Source organism: Miscanthus floridulus, chromosome 2 (genome assembly GCF_019320115.1).
Source record: "Miscanthus floridulus cultivar M001 chromosome 2, ASM1932011v1, whole genome shotgun sequence".
Classification (NCBI taxonomy): domain Eukaryota; kingdom Viridiplantae; phylum Streptophyta; class Magnoliopsida; order Poales; family Poaceae; genus Miscanthus; species Miscanthus floridulus.
The window spans coordinates 98,000,378-98,015,511 of record NC_089581.1 but is presented as its reverse complement, the minus strand read 5'-3'; the positions used below and the strand labels follow the sequence as shown (position 1 = coordinate 98,015,511).

General features: G+C 45.2%; 1 protein-coding gene and 1 non-coding gene across 2 annotated transcripts; one reads left to right on the top strand and one right to left on the bottom strand.

Moving 5' to 3' along the window:
- Positions 1–6,106: 6,106 nt before the first annotated feature.
- Positions 6,107–6,245, top strand: LOC136541053 (small nucleolar RNA Z247). Its single transcript, XR_010780158.1, has one exon. It is a non-coding gene; the product is annotated as a small nucleolar RNA Z247 (small nucleolar RNA).
- A 4,023-nt stretch (positions 6,246–10,268) lies between these two features.
- Positions 10,269–12,397, bottom strand: LOC136539242 (peroxidase A2-like). Its single transcript, XM_066531181.1, has 4 exons — positions 12,117–12,397; positions 11,782–11,973; positions 10,978–11,140; positions 10,269–10,883 (listed from the first exon to the last, which is right to left on the bottom strand). Exons 1-4 carry the CDS (start codon positions 12,342–12,344, stop codon positions 10,462–10,464), a joined length of 1,005 nt encoding a protein of 334 aa, XP_066387278.1. The 5' UTR covers positions 12,345–12,397; the 3' UTR covers positions 10,269–10,461.
- Between the last annotated feature and the right edge of the window lie 2,737 nt (positions 12,398–15,134).

Genomic DNA, 15,134 nt, shown 5'->3' with positions numbered 1-15,134 from the left:
AACTTATATGGACAAGCGAAGAAGGCCCTTGCAGTTTGAAGTTGTTGACCATGTGTACCTAAAGGTTTCCATAATGAGAGGTGTGCATTTGTTCGGAGTCCGTGGAAAGTTAGCTCCTCGTTATGTCAGACCTTATAAAGTTTTGGAACGATGTGGTTCGGTTGTTTATCATCTCCAACTTCTAGGTATTTTATCAGTAGTACATAATGTCTTTCATGTTTCCCAATTAAAGAAGTGTTTATGTGTTCCTGAGGAAGTGGTGGAAATGGAAGGACTCCCTCTCCAACCTGATCTTTCTTATATCGAGCATCTTGTCAAAATCTTGGATGAAAAAGAGAGTTACTAGAAACAAAGTGGTAAAATTTTATAAAGTCCAATGGCAAAACCATTCGGAGGACGAAGCAACTTGCAAGCAGGAGGGTTATATTCTGGAGCATTATCCCCATCTTCTCCCTGGTGTGGCAAGATAATAGTTTATGTTACAAGCTCACTCTTACCCTTTTTCCTACACTAGGCACTCACATGAAATCTCAGGACGAGATTTTGTTTAAGGGGGGAAGAGTTGTAACACCCTCGGTGTTACACCCTAAATCATTTACTAAAACATATCATGAGCATTATATTTATGTGTTAATGCATGTGATAGAATGTGTAGATAAATTTCTTGTAACTTAAAATGATCAATAAAAATGTTAAATGAAAGTTGATTCAATAGTTCAGGTATATCAAGTAGGGTTTAAAACCAATTTTTATTATGCAAAAAAACTATAGAACATGTGTGTGTTACTTAAATAAAGTTTGAAGTACAAACTTTGTAGATGACAGTGAAATACTTGCTGTCAAAAAATGATATTACAAGCTAATATTTCTGCTAGACTAGAAATTGCAAATTGAAATCAAGTTCAGCTCAAAAACTTAGAAAATTTCCAAGTCTATCAACAGCTAGACATTGTTATGTTTAGCAAATTATTTTGAGAGATTGGGTTAAGGGGTGGTGTAGAGTTATAGCTTGATTTGGTAGTCTCATATGCCATCTTGAGCATGGTGAAGATGGTTTGGCTCCTGAAGCAACCATTTAGTCATTTTGGGCGCTTTAAAATTCATGCACGACACAACCTCAGGATGGTTGGCGCCGTGCGCACGGTCACAGCATGGCCACCCCGCACCGCGCACATGGCCACATCCTACGCGGTCACCCTGTGCCGCCACGCTAGGTCGGTCGGGCCGCTTAGGCTTGGTCGAGGCTGGCTGCAGCGAGACGCTGGCCCCATGCCCTGCTGCCCTGCCTCGTGTTGCCACCATTGGTGTTGCCATGGCCGCACTACACTGTCGTCGCATCCGCACCCCCCCATGGCTCTGCACCGTTGTCCGCCCTGCCGGTGGCCCTACCGCTACTGCGCACGTGCTTGGCATATCCGTGGCATCGGCACATGGCCATATGTGTTGTCACCTCACCCATTAAGGTGCATTAGTCGCCCATGCCATGTCGGTCATGAACGCACCCACGCCTTATCCGTAGCGCCTATGGGTGTGTGTCCTGATCAAGCCGCTCATGTCCCACCAGGCGAGGACGAGCCGAGCCCACATGTCGTGCCCCGTCTCTCTCTTTCTCTCTTTCTCCCTCTGCGGTCGCCATGAGCCGCGCCATCTAATTTACCCAGCGAACGATCACCTCCATTAAATCCATCATACCCATGGCTTCACCATCATGTGCTCTCGCTGCCCGACCCTACCTAGTCTTGAACAGTGCATGGCCAAGCTCCAATTTGGAGTTTTGCTCACCGCCCTGCCGATAAGGCCATGTCTAGCCGTGGACGAGGGCAGCCCTCCTACTGTCCCTCCTAAGCCAATTTACTTGTGCCACCAGCTTCGCCTTTGTCTCCCTGTCCACCTTGCGCACGTCAGCGGAACCACCATCGCCTCCCCATCATCACTGATGTGACCATGCCATCGTGGTGCACCACCGCATGGCTCAGCTACATGTGGCCCTCCCTCCTCCATCATTCTCCACCCCAACTATCACCTCGCCCTGATCTAGGGTAGCCTATTGATGCTCACGCGCTAACCAATTAGGTCTGTAGCTACCCTAGCCCACCAGAATAGTGGTGCCACCAATATGGATGACCACGCACCGCTGTAGCCTTCCCTAGCCAGTCGTGTCACCCTGCACTACTGCTTAGTGTAGCCACTTGGGTCAGAGATGGTGATCGACCCATTAGGAGGGCCCACGTAGGTCCTAGGTGTCCGACGTAGGCGCGTAGTGCCGTCGCTCGTCGCGTCGCCGTGCGTTGAGTTACCGGGGGTGCGCGTGGGTGAATTAGGGAAAGGCCAGGGGGTTAAGTGAGAAGTTCTAAGAGAGAGGAGAAAATAGTGTTAGTACTTAATTGTAAATTGGGAGGAGTTCTAGGTCTCTTTTGCAAAGTCGTCGACACGCGTGGGATTCTCCGGCGCGAGCCGTCTCCACGTGGGCCGTGCCTGCGGGCCACCGTGCATGCGCTGTGTCACGTGGGCCGCGTGGGAGAATTCGTTTTTCTTTTTCATAAGGAATTAGAAATCGTTTTCTAATTTAATTTTTGAGTTGGTCTTTGGTAAATCATATAAAATCATGTAGGTGTCCAAAAATTATGAAACAAATTTTGCTAGGTTCCTAAAATTGTGCACTATCTGTTAGTGTATTTAGTTCATATATGTATATGTTGATACCAGGAGCTATTAAATAATTAAAAAATATTTAATATTGTTAGGAGAATTATTGTAGGAATTTTTTGCAGAAAATTGATGATAGCTTTTGCCCTATAAATTTTATAGCAGCACCGTGGTGTTGTTATGTGCTCGCTATAATTTTGTAGCTTTAGAATAGACTAAACATTAGGATAGTTAAATACTCTTTGTTTTAATATACATTAAATCATTAGTAGAAACAAAGATATATCCTTCATTTGTAAAGCTAGGTGTTTGTTAGTTGAATCCAACACCTTGCTTGATGAAAATGATAGTTAGCTTAGAACCTTAGTCATTAGAGCTAGCTTAGTAGCTTAGTGTGTGTATTCTTAGTTAGGAGTTGCTATTACTTAAATGCTAAGTGTTGCATCATCATCGCATGCATGTAGAGAACGAGTTGGCAGAGATCGTGTCCACCGATGATCATGAGTTCAAGGAGATCGTCGAGGAGTATGAGGAGGGGATTCTCGTGTAGGAGGAGGTCCTAGAGCCATCACTGACTGACTCAGCTGACACCACGCCTACCCAAAGCAAGCCCCGGTGCATAACCCTTATTTTTTAGAATCACTGAATATATATAAGCGATGTGCATTTACATTATAAGAATTTTATGAAAACCACATGCATAGATATAATTGTTCTATGAGTCCTACTAGTATAGGTTCCAGTAGCTGCTATGTTTAGGTTTTCGGTAGCGTGTGTACCATGCCGTTACTCATAATAGATGATTATTATAATTACTCTCATGATAAAATGATGAAAGGAAAAATAGAGACAGGGCAGGGATATGGTATGAATATTGGTGGGTGTAACAGGCTATGTCCCGTGGCCAACGGGGCTTAGCTTAGTTACACTGTTTTCTCTGTTCGTGTCGATTAAGGACTGTCTATTGCTATGGATGGTAGTCAGGTCATAGACTTATTATCCTGAGCACATACTTGCTTATGGGAGTGGGAAGGCTCGTTACGCTCTTGTCGTGGGTTTCGGCTCTTTCCGGACCGACTGATTGGAGGCGGGGAAAGGTAGAGGTCTAAGCACCATATTGAGACCGGGTCTCAAGTGTGGGGGCTTGGAGTCCAAGTTTGAACGGGGACCTGGACCCCGTGATAGGAGTAGAATGGGTTAGTCTTTTTGTGCCTGGGGTACAAACGGGACATGTGTTTTGGAGTACCTAGCTAGGATATATTGGTTCACGAATCGCCATTTTCTATGAGATGGTACGACTTGGCTATGGTATAGCACCATAGTAAAAACTAGAAAATAAAAGATGGTAAAATGGTTCTGATGGCTCAACCCTTGCTTGAAAGTAGAACATGTGCTTACCTAGAATGGTTAACTAATGAAGTAATCATGACTGCTAATAAAACTTGACTGTAAGGATGAACTATTAGTAATGCTTTTCGCAAACAAAAAGAAAACAACAAACCCATAGTGCCTATCATACTCCTTGGAGTCAGAAAATTATTCCCACTAGTCGGGTAAGTCTTGTGAGTATATTATGTCCACCAGCCGCTTCCCACATGCATCCCATGTGTAACATCCGATCTACTTTTGAAACATCCAGATGCAACAGTTGCAACATACAAAAAAGATAGATAAAACACTTGAAACAATTAAGCATCTGAAACACTTGCGAAAACGCCTGAAAAACATTTCATTGCAAACATATGCAACATCCAAATGAAACATTTGCAAATATACATATGAAACACTTGAAAACATATGCTTGCAACATGCATTATATATGCAACATCCAGATATACACTTGCAACATTAGTCTAGAACAGATAAAACATTTGGGACATACACTTGAAACATACGTGTATAGCCATTACAACATGTGCAGCATCCTGATCTACTTTTGCAACAACGATATACAATATTTGCAACATACCTCTAAAACACTTGAAACATACTCTTGCTACATGCACTTTCACTGTAATATCACCTTGCTGCATTGATGAATGGTGGCTCATCGTTGTGGAGCTCGATGCCGGCGCGGAGCAGCGGCGCATGGAGCTCGCCGGTGCCCTAGTGGTGACATTGTGCTGGGTAAGCACCTGCACAAGGCCGCGAGAGCAGCGCTAGGCAAGCACCTGTGCAAGGAGTAACTGGCGAGCTCGATTGCTTGCTCAGCGAGCACCCCTTGTAGCACCCATGGTACCATGGTGAGCGGACAACAGTCGACAAGCACCCCCTGCGCCTAGCGAGCACGAGCAGGCTAGCAGCTGGCGAGCAGCCCTGGCTGGTGAGCACGAGCACCACCTGCTGCGCGGTGAGCACCCCCTGACTATCAAGCACACAAGTTTGAGATGGGGAGGAGAATCACAGGCTGCACACATCCTTTCTCTCCCTGTTGCTTTGAATGGAGAGAGAGAGAGGAGACAGAACTGGAGAGGATAAGTCTGATGGCAGTAGATATTCATGTAGTGGAAAAAGATATGTGAACCACATGAGGCCACGTAATGTCCATTGTCCGAGCGCTGGACGGACACCCCAAGTTGATCATTATCAGTTTTTGTTATGACAAAAAATGTAATATATATACATGCTAGCAACCTAGTGTTAGATAATATTGTAACATATGCTTTGTATGGAAACAAACCAACCGAAATCATAGAGTCCCGACGTGTAGAATTGTGTACAAAGTTCCTAGGTTGTAAAGATAGGAAAGTCCAGATATGGTTGTTGTAAAAATAGAAAGGTATAATACCTGCATCTCCTTGATTTCGGTTGGTGATTTGTACGCCATGCAGAGGGTTCTTCTCTGCATATATTAACAAAGCTACACGGCCTCTGCTGAGGTGTGAACGCTTCCTAAACATACTTGATTGCTTTCATGGTAATCAGAGCAAACTCCCACAAAAATACATCTAGCATCGCCTGAGTCTTGCCCGTCGTCATGGCGAGCTCCTCGGCGCTCAACGTCGCGTCTCCATTGTTCGGTCAGGTCATCACCAAAAAATTGACCAAGACCAACTTCCCTCTATGGAGGGCGTAGGTCCTGCCCATACTGCGAGGAGCGCAGTTGCAGGGCTATCTCGATGGCACCGACACTCCTCCACCTACAGAACTTGAAGCCAAGGATGGAGAGAAGGTCAAGAAGGTGCCCAACCCCGATCATGCTGCCTGGAAAGCCATGGAGCAGTAGGTGCTTGGGTTCCTGATGACATCACTGTCACGGGAGGTGATGGCCCAAGTGGCCACACTCGAAACACCACAAGAGGTGTATGGAGAACTTGTGCGGATGTACGCATCTACCTCATGTGCGAGGACCATCAACACGAGGATCGCACTTGCAACGACCCGCAAAGGTAACATGTCTGTTATGGAGTATGTTGCAAAAATAAAGTCCCTTGCAGATGATATGGCCTTGGCTGGAAAGAAAGTTGATGATGAAGAGCTGGTTTCTTATCTCCTGGCCGGCCTTGATGAGGAGTTCAATCCAGTCATGATGGCGGTGGGGGCGCGCACCAAGTCTATCTCGGTGGGTGAATTGGTCTCTCAGCTGCTGAGCTTTGAGCACAGATTGGATGTACTGCATGGCGGATTGCAAGGATCTGCCAACATAGCCAAACGTGGCCGTGGAGGCGGCAATAACCATGGTCGTGGCAATCAGCAAGGCCATGGTGGTGGCCGTGGCTACTCCGGTGGTCGTGGCCGTGGCTCAGCTACGCCAGGAGGATGTGGCATTGGCCGCGGGTACTTCAACAATAGCAGCTATAGCGATGACAAACCACAGTGCCAAATCTACGACAAGACTGGCCACACCACCCTGGAATGCTGGTATAGGCTCGATGAGGAGTCTTATCCTAATCAGAGGAGTGCATCGGCTGTGACACATTCATATGGAGTGGACACAAACTGGTATATGGAAACCGGCTCCACCGACCACATCACTGGAGAGCTCGAGAAGCTCTCCATGAAGGAGAAGTACAAGGGAAAAGATCAAATCCATGCAGCAAACGGTGCTGGTATGAATATCAGTCACATTGGTCATGCTATTATTAGTACCCCTAATTCCAATTTGAAACTTAATCATGTTCTTCATGTTCCTGCTACTGATAAAAATCTTATATCTGTGCACCGTCTTGCTTCTGATAATCATGCATACCTTGAATTTTATCCGAATCATTTTCTCGTTAAGGATCAAGCTACCAAGAGGACGCTGTTTGAAGGCCGGTGTAGAAACGGTCTCTACCCCATACCGAGTGTGCATTTGAAAGAAGCTCTTGGTGCCACTAGATCATCTCCTGACTGGTGGCACTATCGTCTTGGTCATCCCTCATCTGAGATAGTTAAGAAAGTCGTTAGTAGCAATAATTTGCCCTTTTTAGTTGAGTCAAATAAAGGCTCCGTCTATGATGCATGTCAACAGGCAAAGAGCCATCAACTTCCGTATCCTGTGTCCACTAGTGCTCCATCCAAGCCACTAGAACTCATTTTTTCTGATGTATGGGGTCCTGCCACATATTCGGTAGGCAGAAATAAATACTATGTTTCTTTCATCGATGATTATAGTAAGTTCACTTGGGTCTATTTGCTTCGTTTTAAATCTGAAGTTTTTCAGAAATTTCATGACTTCCAAAATATGGTTGAACGAATGTTTGACAGCAAAATTATTGCTGTACAGACAGATTGGGGTGGAGAGTACCAAAAACTCAGCTCCTTCTTCACAAAAATTGGAGTAGCACACCTAGTATCGTGTCCTCACGCACACCAACAAAATGGCCCAGCTGAACGAAAACACAGGCACATTGTTGAGGTTGGTCTAGCCTTGCTTGCACATGCATCTATGCCTTTAAAATTCTGGGATGAAGCTTTTACCACGGCAGCATATCTTATTAATTGAACCCCATCCAAAGTCATTGACTTCATGACACCCTACGAGCGTCTCTTTCATAAGAAACCCGACTATAAGTTCCTTCGAGTATTTGGCTGTGCATGCTGGCCCAACCTTCGTCCTTATAACACTCATAAACTTGCTTTTCGTTCCAAGCGATGCGTCTTCTTGGGCTATAGTTCATCTCATAAAGGCTACAAATGCCTTGATGTTAGTACAGGACGAGTCTACATATCAAGAGACGTCATATTTGATGAAGGAGTTTTTCCTTTCCGTGAGTTCCATCCCAATGCCGACGCTCGTTTACGGGCTGAAGTCACTCTCCTTCCTCACTTGTTTCCTTCCAGTCCCACCATGAATCATCCGGGGGATACTAATGTAGCTGATTCATTGTTGCCTGATATTCAAAATACCAAAAATTCTGCACCTAATGATACTTTTTTGGAAGAAAACAGTGGTGCTTGTGCACAGGAAATCTTGGAGCCAAGATCAAGCACGATCCCAGGTGCCGGCAGCGCTCCACATCCGGGATTGGTGTCTGCAACCAGACAGGCTCCGGGCGAATCTCCATCCAGGGGAGGCGGCACATCACCCCGACCGGAGCACGGCGCATCATTGTGCAATGATGGCGGCCCATCGACTTCGTCCGATGGTGGGCCGACAGCGGACACGGGTCAGGAGCCCACTGGCCCATCGTCAACCGAGATGGATCCACATCAAGATGTCCCTGGCACTGGATCTTCTGTATCAAATAATGCTACAGCAACAAATTTTCCACGCCGGACCAACCGGATCAGAAAACCAAAAGCATACATAGATGGCACTATAAGGTATGGCTATGGATGCTTAGCGGTTGGTAATGAACCACATGAACCACATGATTTATCTAAAGCTCTTGGTAATAAAAATTGGAAACATGCTATGGATGAGGAATTTAGTGCCTGGCAAGATAACAAAACATGGCATTTAGTACCAGCACAGGAAGGAAAAAATCTTATCGATTACAAATGGGTATACAAAATTAAAAGAAAAGCAGATGGCAGCATAGACAGATATAAGGCTCGATTGGTAGCAAAGGGATTTAAACAGAGATATGGGATAGATAATGAGGATACTTATAGCCCCGTTGTCAAAGCTGCTACTATCAGAGTGGTGCTTTCTATAGCAGTGTCTAGAGGCTGGTGTCTTAGGCAGCTAGATGTAAAGAACGCGTTTCTTCATGGTGTTCTTGAGGAGGATGTCTACATAAGACAACCACCAGGTTATGAAGATAGTAAATTCCCACATCATGTATGCAAGTTGGATAAAGCAATATATGGTCTGAAACAGGCCCCAGAGCTTGGTACTCAAGGTTGAGTGATAAACTGCAGCAACTTGGTTTCTTCCCCTCTAAGGCCGACACTTCATTGTTCATATTTAATAAAGGCAATGTTAGCATCTTCTTGTTGGTTTATGTAGATGACATTATAGTAGTCAGCTCTTCCTCAGAAGCAGTGTCAGCATTACTGAAGGATCTCAAGTCAGATTTCGCCCTAAAGGATTTAGGTACATTACATTACTTCCTTGGCATAGAGGTGAATAAGGTACGTGATGGTATTCATTTATCACAAAGTAAATATGCTTCAAATATTCTTAAACGGGTTGGCATGACTCAATGCAAACCCATGGCTACACCTTTATCGGTTTCTGAAAAATTAAGCATTGAGGAAGTTGAACCTCTTGGACCTGAAGATGCTACACGATATAGAAGTGTAGTTGGGGCATTACAGTACTTGACCTTAACTCGGCCAGATATTTTTTTCGCAATTAACAGAGTCTATCAGTTTCTACATTGTCCTACTACAGCTCACTGGTCTGCAGTCAAAAGGATTCTTAGATATGTAAAACTCACGTGTGATATTGCCATGAGCATAAACAAGTGCCGATCTATGCTTGTGAGTGCCCTCTCTGACGCAGACTGGGCAGGAGACATTGATGATAGAAGATCAACAGGAGGATTTGCAATTTTCGTTGGCAGTAATCTTGTATCATGGAGTGCAAGAAAACAAGCCACTGTGTCAAGGTCAAGTACAGAAGCTGAATATAAAGCTCTAGCCAATGCAACGGCAGAAGTTATCTGGGTGCAATCACTTCTTAAGGAACTAAAAGTTCCAACGCCACCTGCAGCAAGGTTATGGTGTGATAATTTAGGGGCCACTTATCTCACAGCGAATCCTGTGTTTCATGCTCGTACGAAACATATTGAAATTGATTTTCATTTTGTGAGAGAATGTGTGGCTCGGAAACTTCTGTAGGTTCGGTTTATATCAACACATGATCAAGTTGCTGATGGATTCACCAAGGCTCTTACAAGAGAAAAACTGCATAATTTCAGATGCAATCTTAACTTAGTAAAGTTATGATTGAGGGGGGCTGTTAGATAATATTGTAACATATGCTTTGTATGGAAACAAACCAACCGAAATCATGGAGTCCCGACGTGTAGAATTGTGTAGAAAGTTCTTGGGTTGTAAAGATAGGAAAGTCCAGATATGGTTGTTGTAAAAATAGAAAGGTATAATACCGGCATCTCCTTGATTTCGGTTGGTGATTTGTACGCCATGCAGAGGGCTCTTCTCTGCATATATTAACAAAGCTATGCGGCCTCTGCTGAGGTGTGAACGCTTCCTAAACATACTTGATTGCTTTCACCTAGCACATGCAAACTAAGTTCCATGCATTTTATTGCACATCTCTGACGGACTTTGAGAACAAACTACAATATATATAAAAATGGTTGGCAAATTATCAAGTTGGATTGTTGGAAAACAATGCAAGAAACATGCTGCACATAGATTAGAAACTTCACACTTGATGAGGAGCCAAATTAATCAAAGACATCATATCAACCAGTAACTTCAGTTGACCCTTCTGCAGTTGGTGCGGACTTGTCCTCGGGACGGATCCGTGAGCGGCATAAGGTTGCCCATGTTGATCATGGACTGCGCGAAGCTCGCGAAGAAGGCGTCCTGGCTGCCTGCGAACAGGTCGACGATGGGCGCCGTGGTGCCCTGCGCTTGGGGCGACGATTTCAGCTCCTGGTCGGAGTTGAGGATGCCCCGGTTCACCTCGATGTTGGTGTAGTAGTTGTTGTCGAAGGTGTCTGGCGTCGTCGGGTCGAGGTCGTTCAAGGCTGTCGCGTCGCCTTTCTGTGGGCACCTCTGTGTCAGGAACGCTTGGTAAGACGCGTCTAGGGCTGGGTCAGGCATGTTTGTCCCGCTGAAGTTGTAGAGCCGGTCTGTGATGAACTTGCATTGAACACGGCCGAACGTGTGCCCCCCTTTGTTGCATTGCATTGGTGAAAATACAAGATAAATACAGTTAGTATAATGTCGTGGGATAGATCGATGGACGATCGAGATTTATGTAGGTACCTGAAAGGGCGACCAGGTCGACATCGGTGAGGCTGAGGTTGCTGAACTTCTGCTTAAGTACGGTGAGGTTGTCGGTGGGCGCTGGCAGGTTCAGGGAGCCGTTGAAGTCGGAGGTCTTGCTGTCCAGCCTTCCCAGAAGCACACCCCAGCTAGGGCCTCCCGACTGCATGTGACGTGATATATGGGCGTGCGCAATATATTAGGATTAGGATTAGCATTAGCATTAGCATGCATGTAAATCTCATCAATTGGTCCGCGTGTCCACTGCAGCGTCGTTTTGCGATCGATGTTGTGACTCATATCTACCCTCCTGTTGCAGATTTTTTGTTTGTTTGTTTCTGCCTAATGATTGGGTGTCAAAACATTTGACAAGTTCTTTGCTCCGATCCACACTTACATATTGTATTCTAAATAATCAGCTGATGATCTGTCCTTGATTAATAAGCCGCTGCTAGGTACCTGCTTCATCTAACAAAATATATACAACTCTATCTATGTTCACCAAACTTTTATACTAGCAGATGCAAATGTCTAGTACGCGAAACACAATCCACGAGACGAGTAGGTTGTACTTTCCATGCACGCACTGACGCACCGACAGGCTCGATCATATCGTCGAATATATATATAGTTCCATCATAAAACCAGAAGGTAGTGATGAAAGTGATTGTAGGAAATGCTGCTGACCTATAGACTGTCAAATGGACCGATCACAATATATAGTGTGTAGTAGTACGTGTAATAAGTCACCAGCAAATTCAAGTAGCCAGGCACGTAGGAACGTATATATATAGGGTACGGTACCAGCTCGACTGAGATCTCAGCGGCGATGGCGAGGATGTCGGCGCAGGAGACAACACCGGGGCAGGCGCTCTCCAGCGCTGCCTTGGCGGCGTCCACCACCTCGAACCCGCGCGCTGAGCCGTTGTTGGGCGCCGACGTCTTCTCCGACGGCATTCCCGGGACGCTGTCAAGCAGAAGCGAGGCGTCGCAGCCCTATGATGATAGTAGTACATTGTAAGCATCAACAGGTTAGCTAGTAAGGTTTGTACTACGTTGTCACAAATAAATCAAGTGTGTCTATACATATATACGCAACGAACTCTGACGAATTTTGATCCATCTGAACGAAGGAACACCTGGACGAAGCAGTCGTGGAAGTGGAGGCGGATGAGGCTGGCGAAGATGCGGGCGTCCGACTGGTGCGTGCCGATGAGCACCTGCTTCACGATGTCGTAGGCGTCCGGACAGCTGCTGTCATAGTAGTCCTCGCACAGCTGCGCCGTCGCGCCATGGAAGCACGTCATCAGGGCCACGACCAGGAGTACGACGGCGGTGGCGGAACGAGATGACGATGAGAAATCCATCGTCGTCAAATGTGAGCCGAGACACGATGCGAGCACTGTGGTGCATTAGGCTGTCACGTCTCCCGTATTTATAGGCTGATACCTCAATGCCTGTACTTTGGCTGCAGCAGGCTTGATATGAATGATTGAGGTTGTAGTGATGAAGGAGGGCTAGCTGCTAGCTCCGGCGCGTATTCTCCACATGGAACTCCAAGCTTGGCCAAGGAAAACGTAACTACCTCTTGAGCAATAATGTGTAGCAAGTGAAATGTGAATGAAGACCAGAAATTTTAAAAAAATGCGAATATATATAGCCCATGTATATATAAAGCATTGATGATGTTTGAGACTGCTCCACAAACTCTACCGTAGAGCAGCTCAAAAAAAAACTGAAGTTTGTGGAGCATCCTTTTAGGTGCTCTCACAACTACACCTTTTTTTTTCCTAGAGCAGAGTTGTGTATGGACCTGAACCCGTTTGGTTAAAAAACGTGGAGCGGAGCTGAAAAATATGGAGTGGAGACGTCCCAAACACTCCTAAATAACGCTGTATATATTGAGACCTCAAGTACATTAGAACCTTTGCTCATCTTCATTTACATCATGTCTGCACTAGCTCAAGACCCATATTAATTACTTAGAACATTGTGGGGCTGAAATAGTTCTTCTTTGTCTTTACCGCTGAAACTCGAACTTGGTCTTCATCTCGGGGATTTGCTCTGAGGCATCACACCCAAGGGCCTCACCAAATTCTAATAAGTATTTTTCACTTGCGAGAAATGGCATAGTAATGCTCTCTCTATTTCAAATTATAAGAAGTTTAGGGTTTTCTAGATATATAAATTTTGCTATGCACTAAACTATTTCTAGATACATAGTAAAAATAATATAGCTAGAAAAACCAAAACGTCTTATAATTTGGAATGGATAGAGTATTAATTATTCCTTGTGTGACGGCTGAGAGGGGGCAAAAATAGCCCTCGATAGTTAAGTTCACATGTCCACATGATATGATGTGCATGTATTATATTCAATCTGAAGTTTTAATGTGATTCAAAAAAAGAAATTGGCAAGTTGCCTTTAATTTGCATATATATATATATATATATATATATATATATATATATATATATATATATATATATATATATATATATATATATAGACACACACTGTGTTGGGTGAAAACGATAGATACGTTTTTATTTTAAGAATCAGGGGGTGGTTGCCCCGTACTGCTCAATACATATATTATTTTATATAGAACAAAACTCAAGTACAACAATTAAGAAATAAAGAAAATCATAAAATTTATCTAAGATTCTCTAGCCATTCTTCAGTATGTGGAAAAGTACGTACTTTTTCTTTGCTCTGTATAGAACCAAATTTGACAGATATAGGAGTACGATATATATGCATGCATGTATTTCGGTAATGATCTAAAATGCTTGAGTTACCTTACTGGTCATGTATAGTATCTACAGATTCTGAATTGCTGATTGCTCAACTTGCAACTCCAGCTGGCCCTTCCCCGAGGGTACGTACCAACTATCAACCACACATGTGCCTTGTATGTTTGCGGCTTTCATATGGATGCATGGATACAAACAACAATGGGATCGACGACGACATGTGCCAATGTGTGTAACTAATACTAGCTACTTCCTTTATATTCTGTTCATTATGAAACTGTAGTAGCGTAGAAGATAGTCGTCGCAACGCATTCATGCACGGTGGTTTGATGATTCTCCATCTCTACTCGCAACCGAATTTAACAATTATCAACAATGACAAAGATGCATAAACAGATAGATATGATGATATAAAATGGGTTTATTTATTTGCAGGGCCAAAGAAGAAAAAGATAATTATGCAAGTTAGCTTGATGTATGGTCTAAAATATGGCCGGCCGGCCAATCATGTATGCATGATGGTCAAGATTTGTCAAACCTTCTGGCGGCTCTCATCGCGCTGTCACTATGACTACTCTACTACATTCGTGTGTACTAGCTGCACATGTATTCTTGTTGGCTAGTGTACCTAACGTTTGTTCTCTTTTTGTTGTTTCTGAAACTAACTAGTGTACTCCCTCCGGTTTAATATTAGAAGTCGTCCTGCGCTCCGTCGGCCAGAGCAGATTAGAAGTCGTCCGTGTGGCGAGGCATGGGTCTTGGACTTCTTTGCCCCTGCGTACTTGCGCCGCGCTGCACGCTTCGTTCCCCGACGTAATTAACGTTGCACGCCTCGCCTTCCTTCCTTGCCTGTTGCCTCTCTTCGGCCAAGACGCCGCGCCTCTCTTCATCCTCGCCATGGACTCCGACTTGCCGCTCGCCCTGGACTCGGAATCGCCGCTCGCCGTGGCCTCCTTGTCGCCGGACTCAATGGTCATCGCACCGGAGTCCGTGGCTCCAGATCTTCTCGTCGAGCTGCAGGACTCCGTCCCACTGGAGTCAGAGGTGGCGCCCAAGGACGACTCCTCCCCGCTGGACTACGAGATGGTGCCGTAGTCCCTCGAGTTCGTGCTGGACTCCATGGCGCCGGAGTCGGAGCACGCGTTGCCGCCGAGCGCTTTTGTTTGCGCTCGCTGTCATCTCGTCCATGAGGACCGCCAAGCGTGGGATTGTGCACACTCGCGTCTCTGGCCATGCTCTCGCTGCGGTCTCGTGCACTTGGAATACATGCTCCTCGCCATGCTTTACTGCCTCGACGAGTTCGACTGCAAGGTTTTCATCCCCGATCTGGACAAAGTCGTGATGCATGGCAACAGTATCAAGTTTGATCCACAAGTGCTCAAGATGCTCGATGAGAAGTG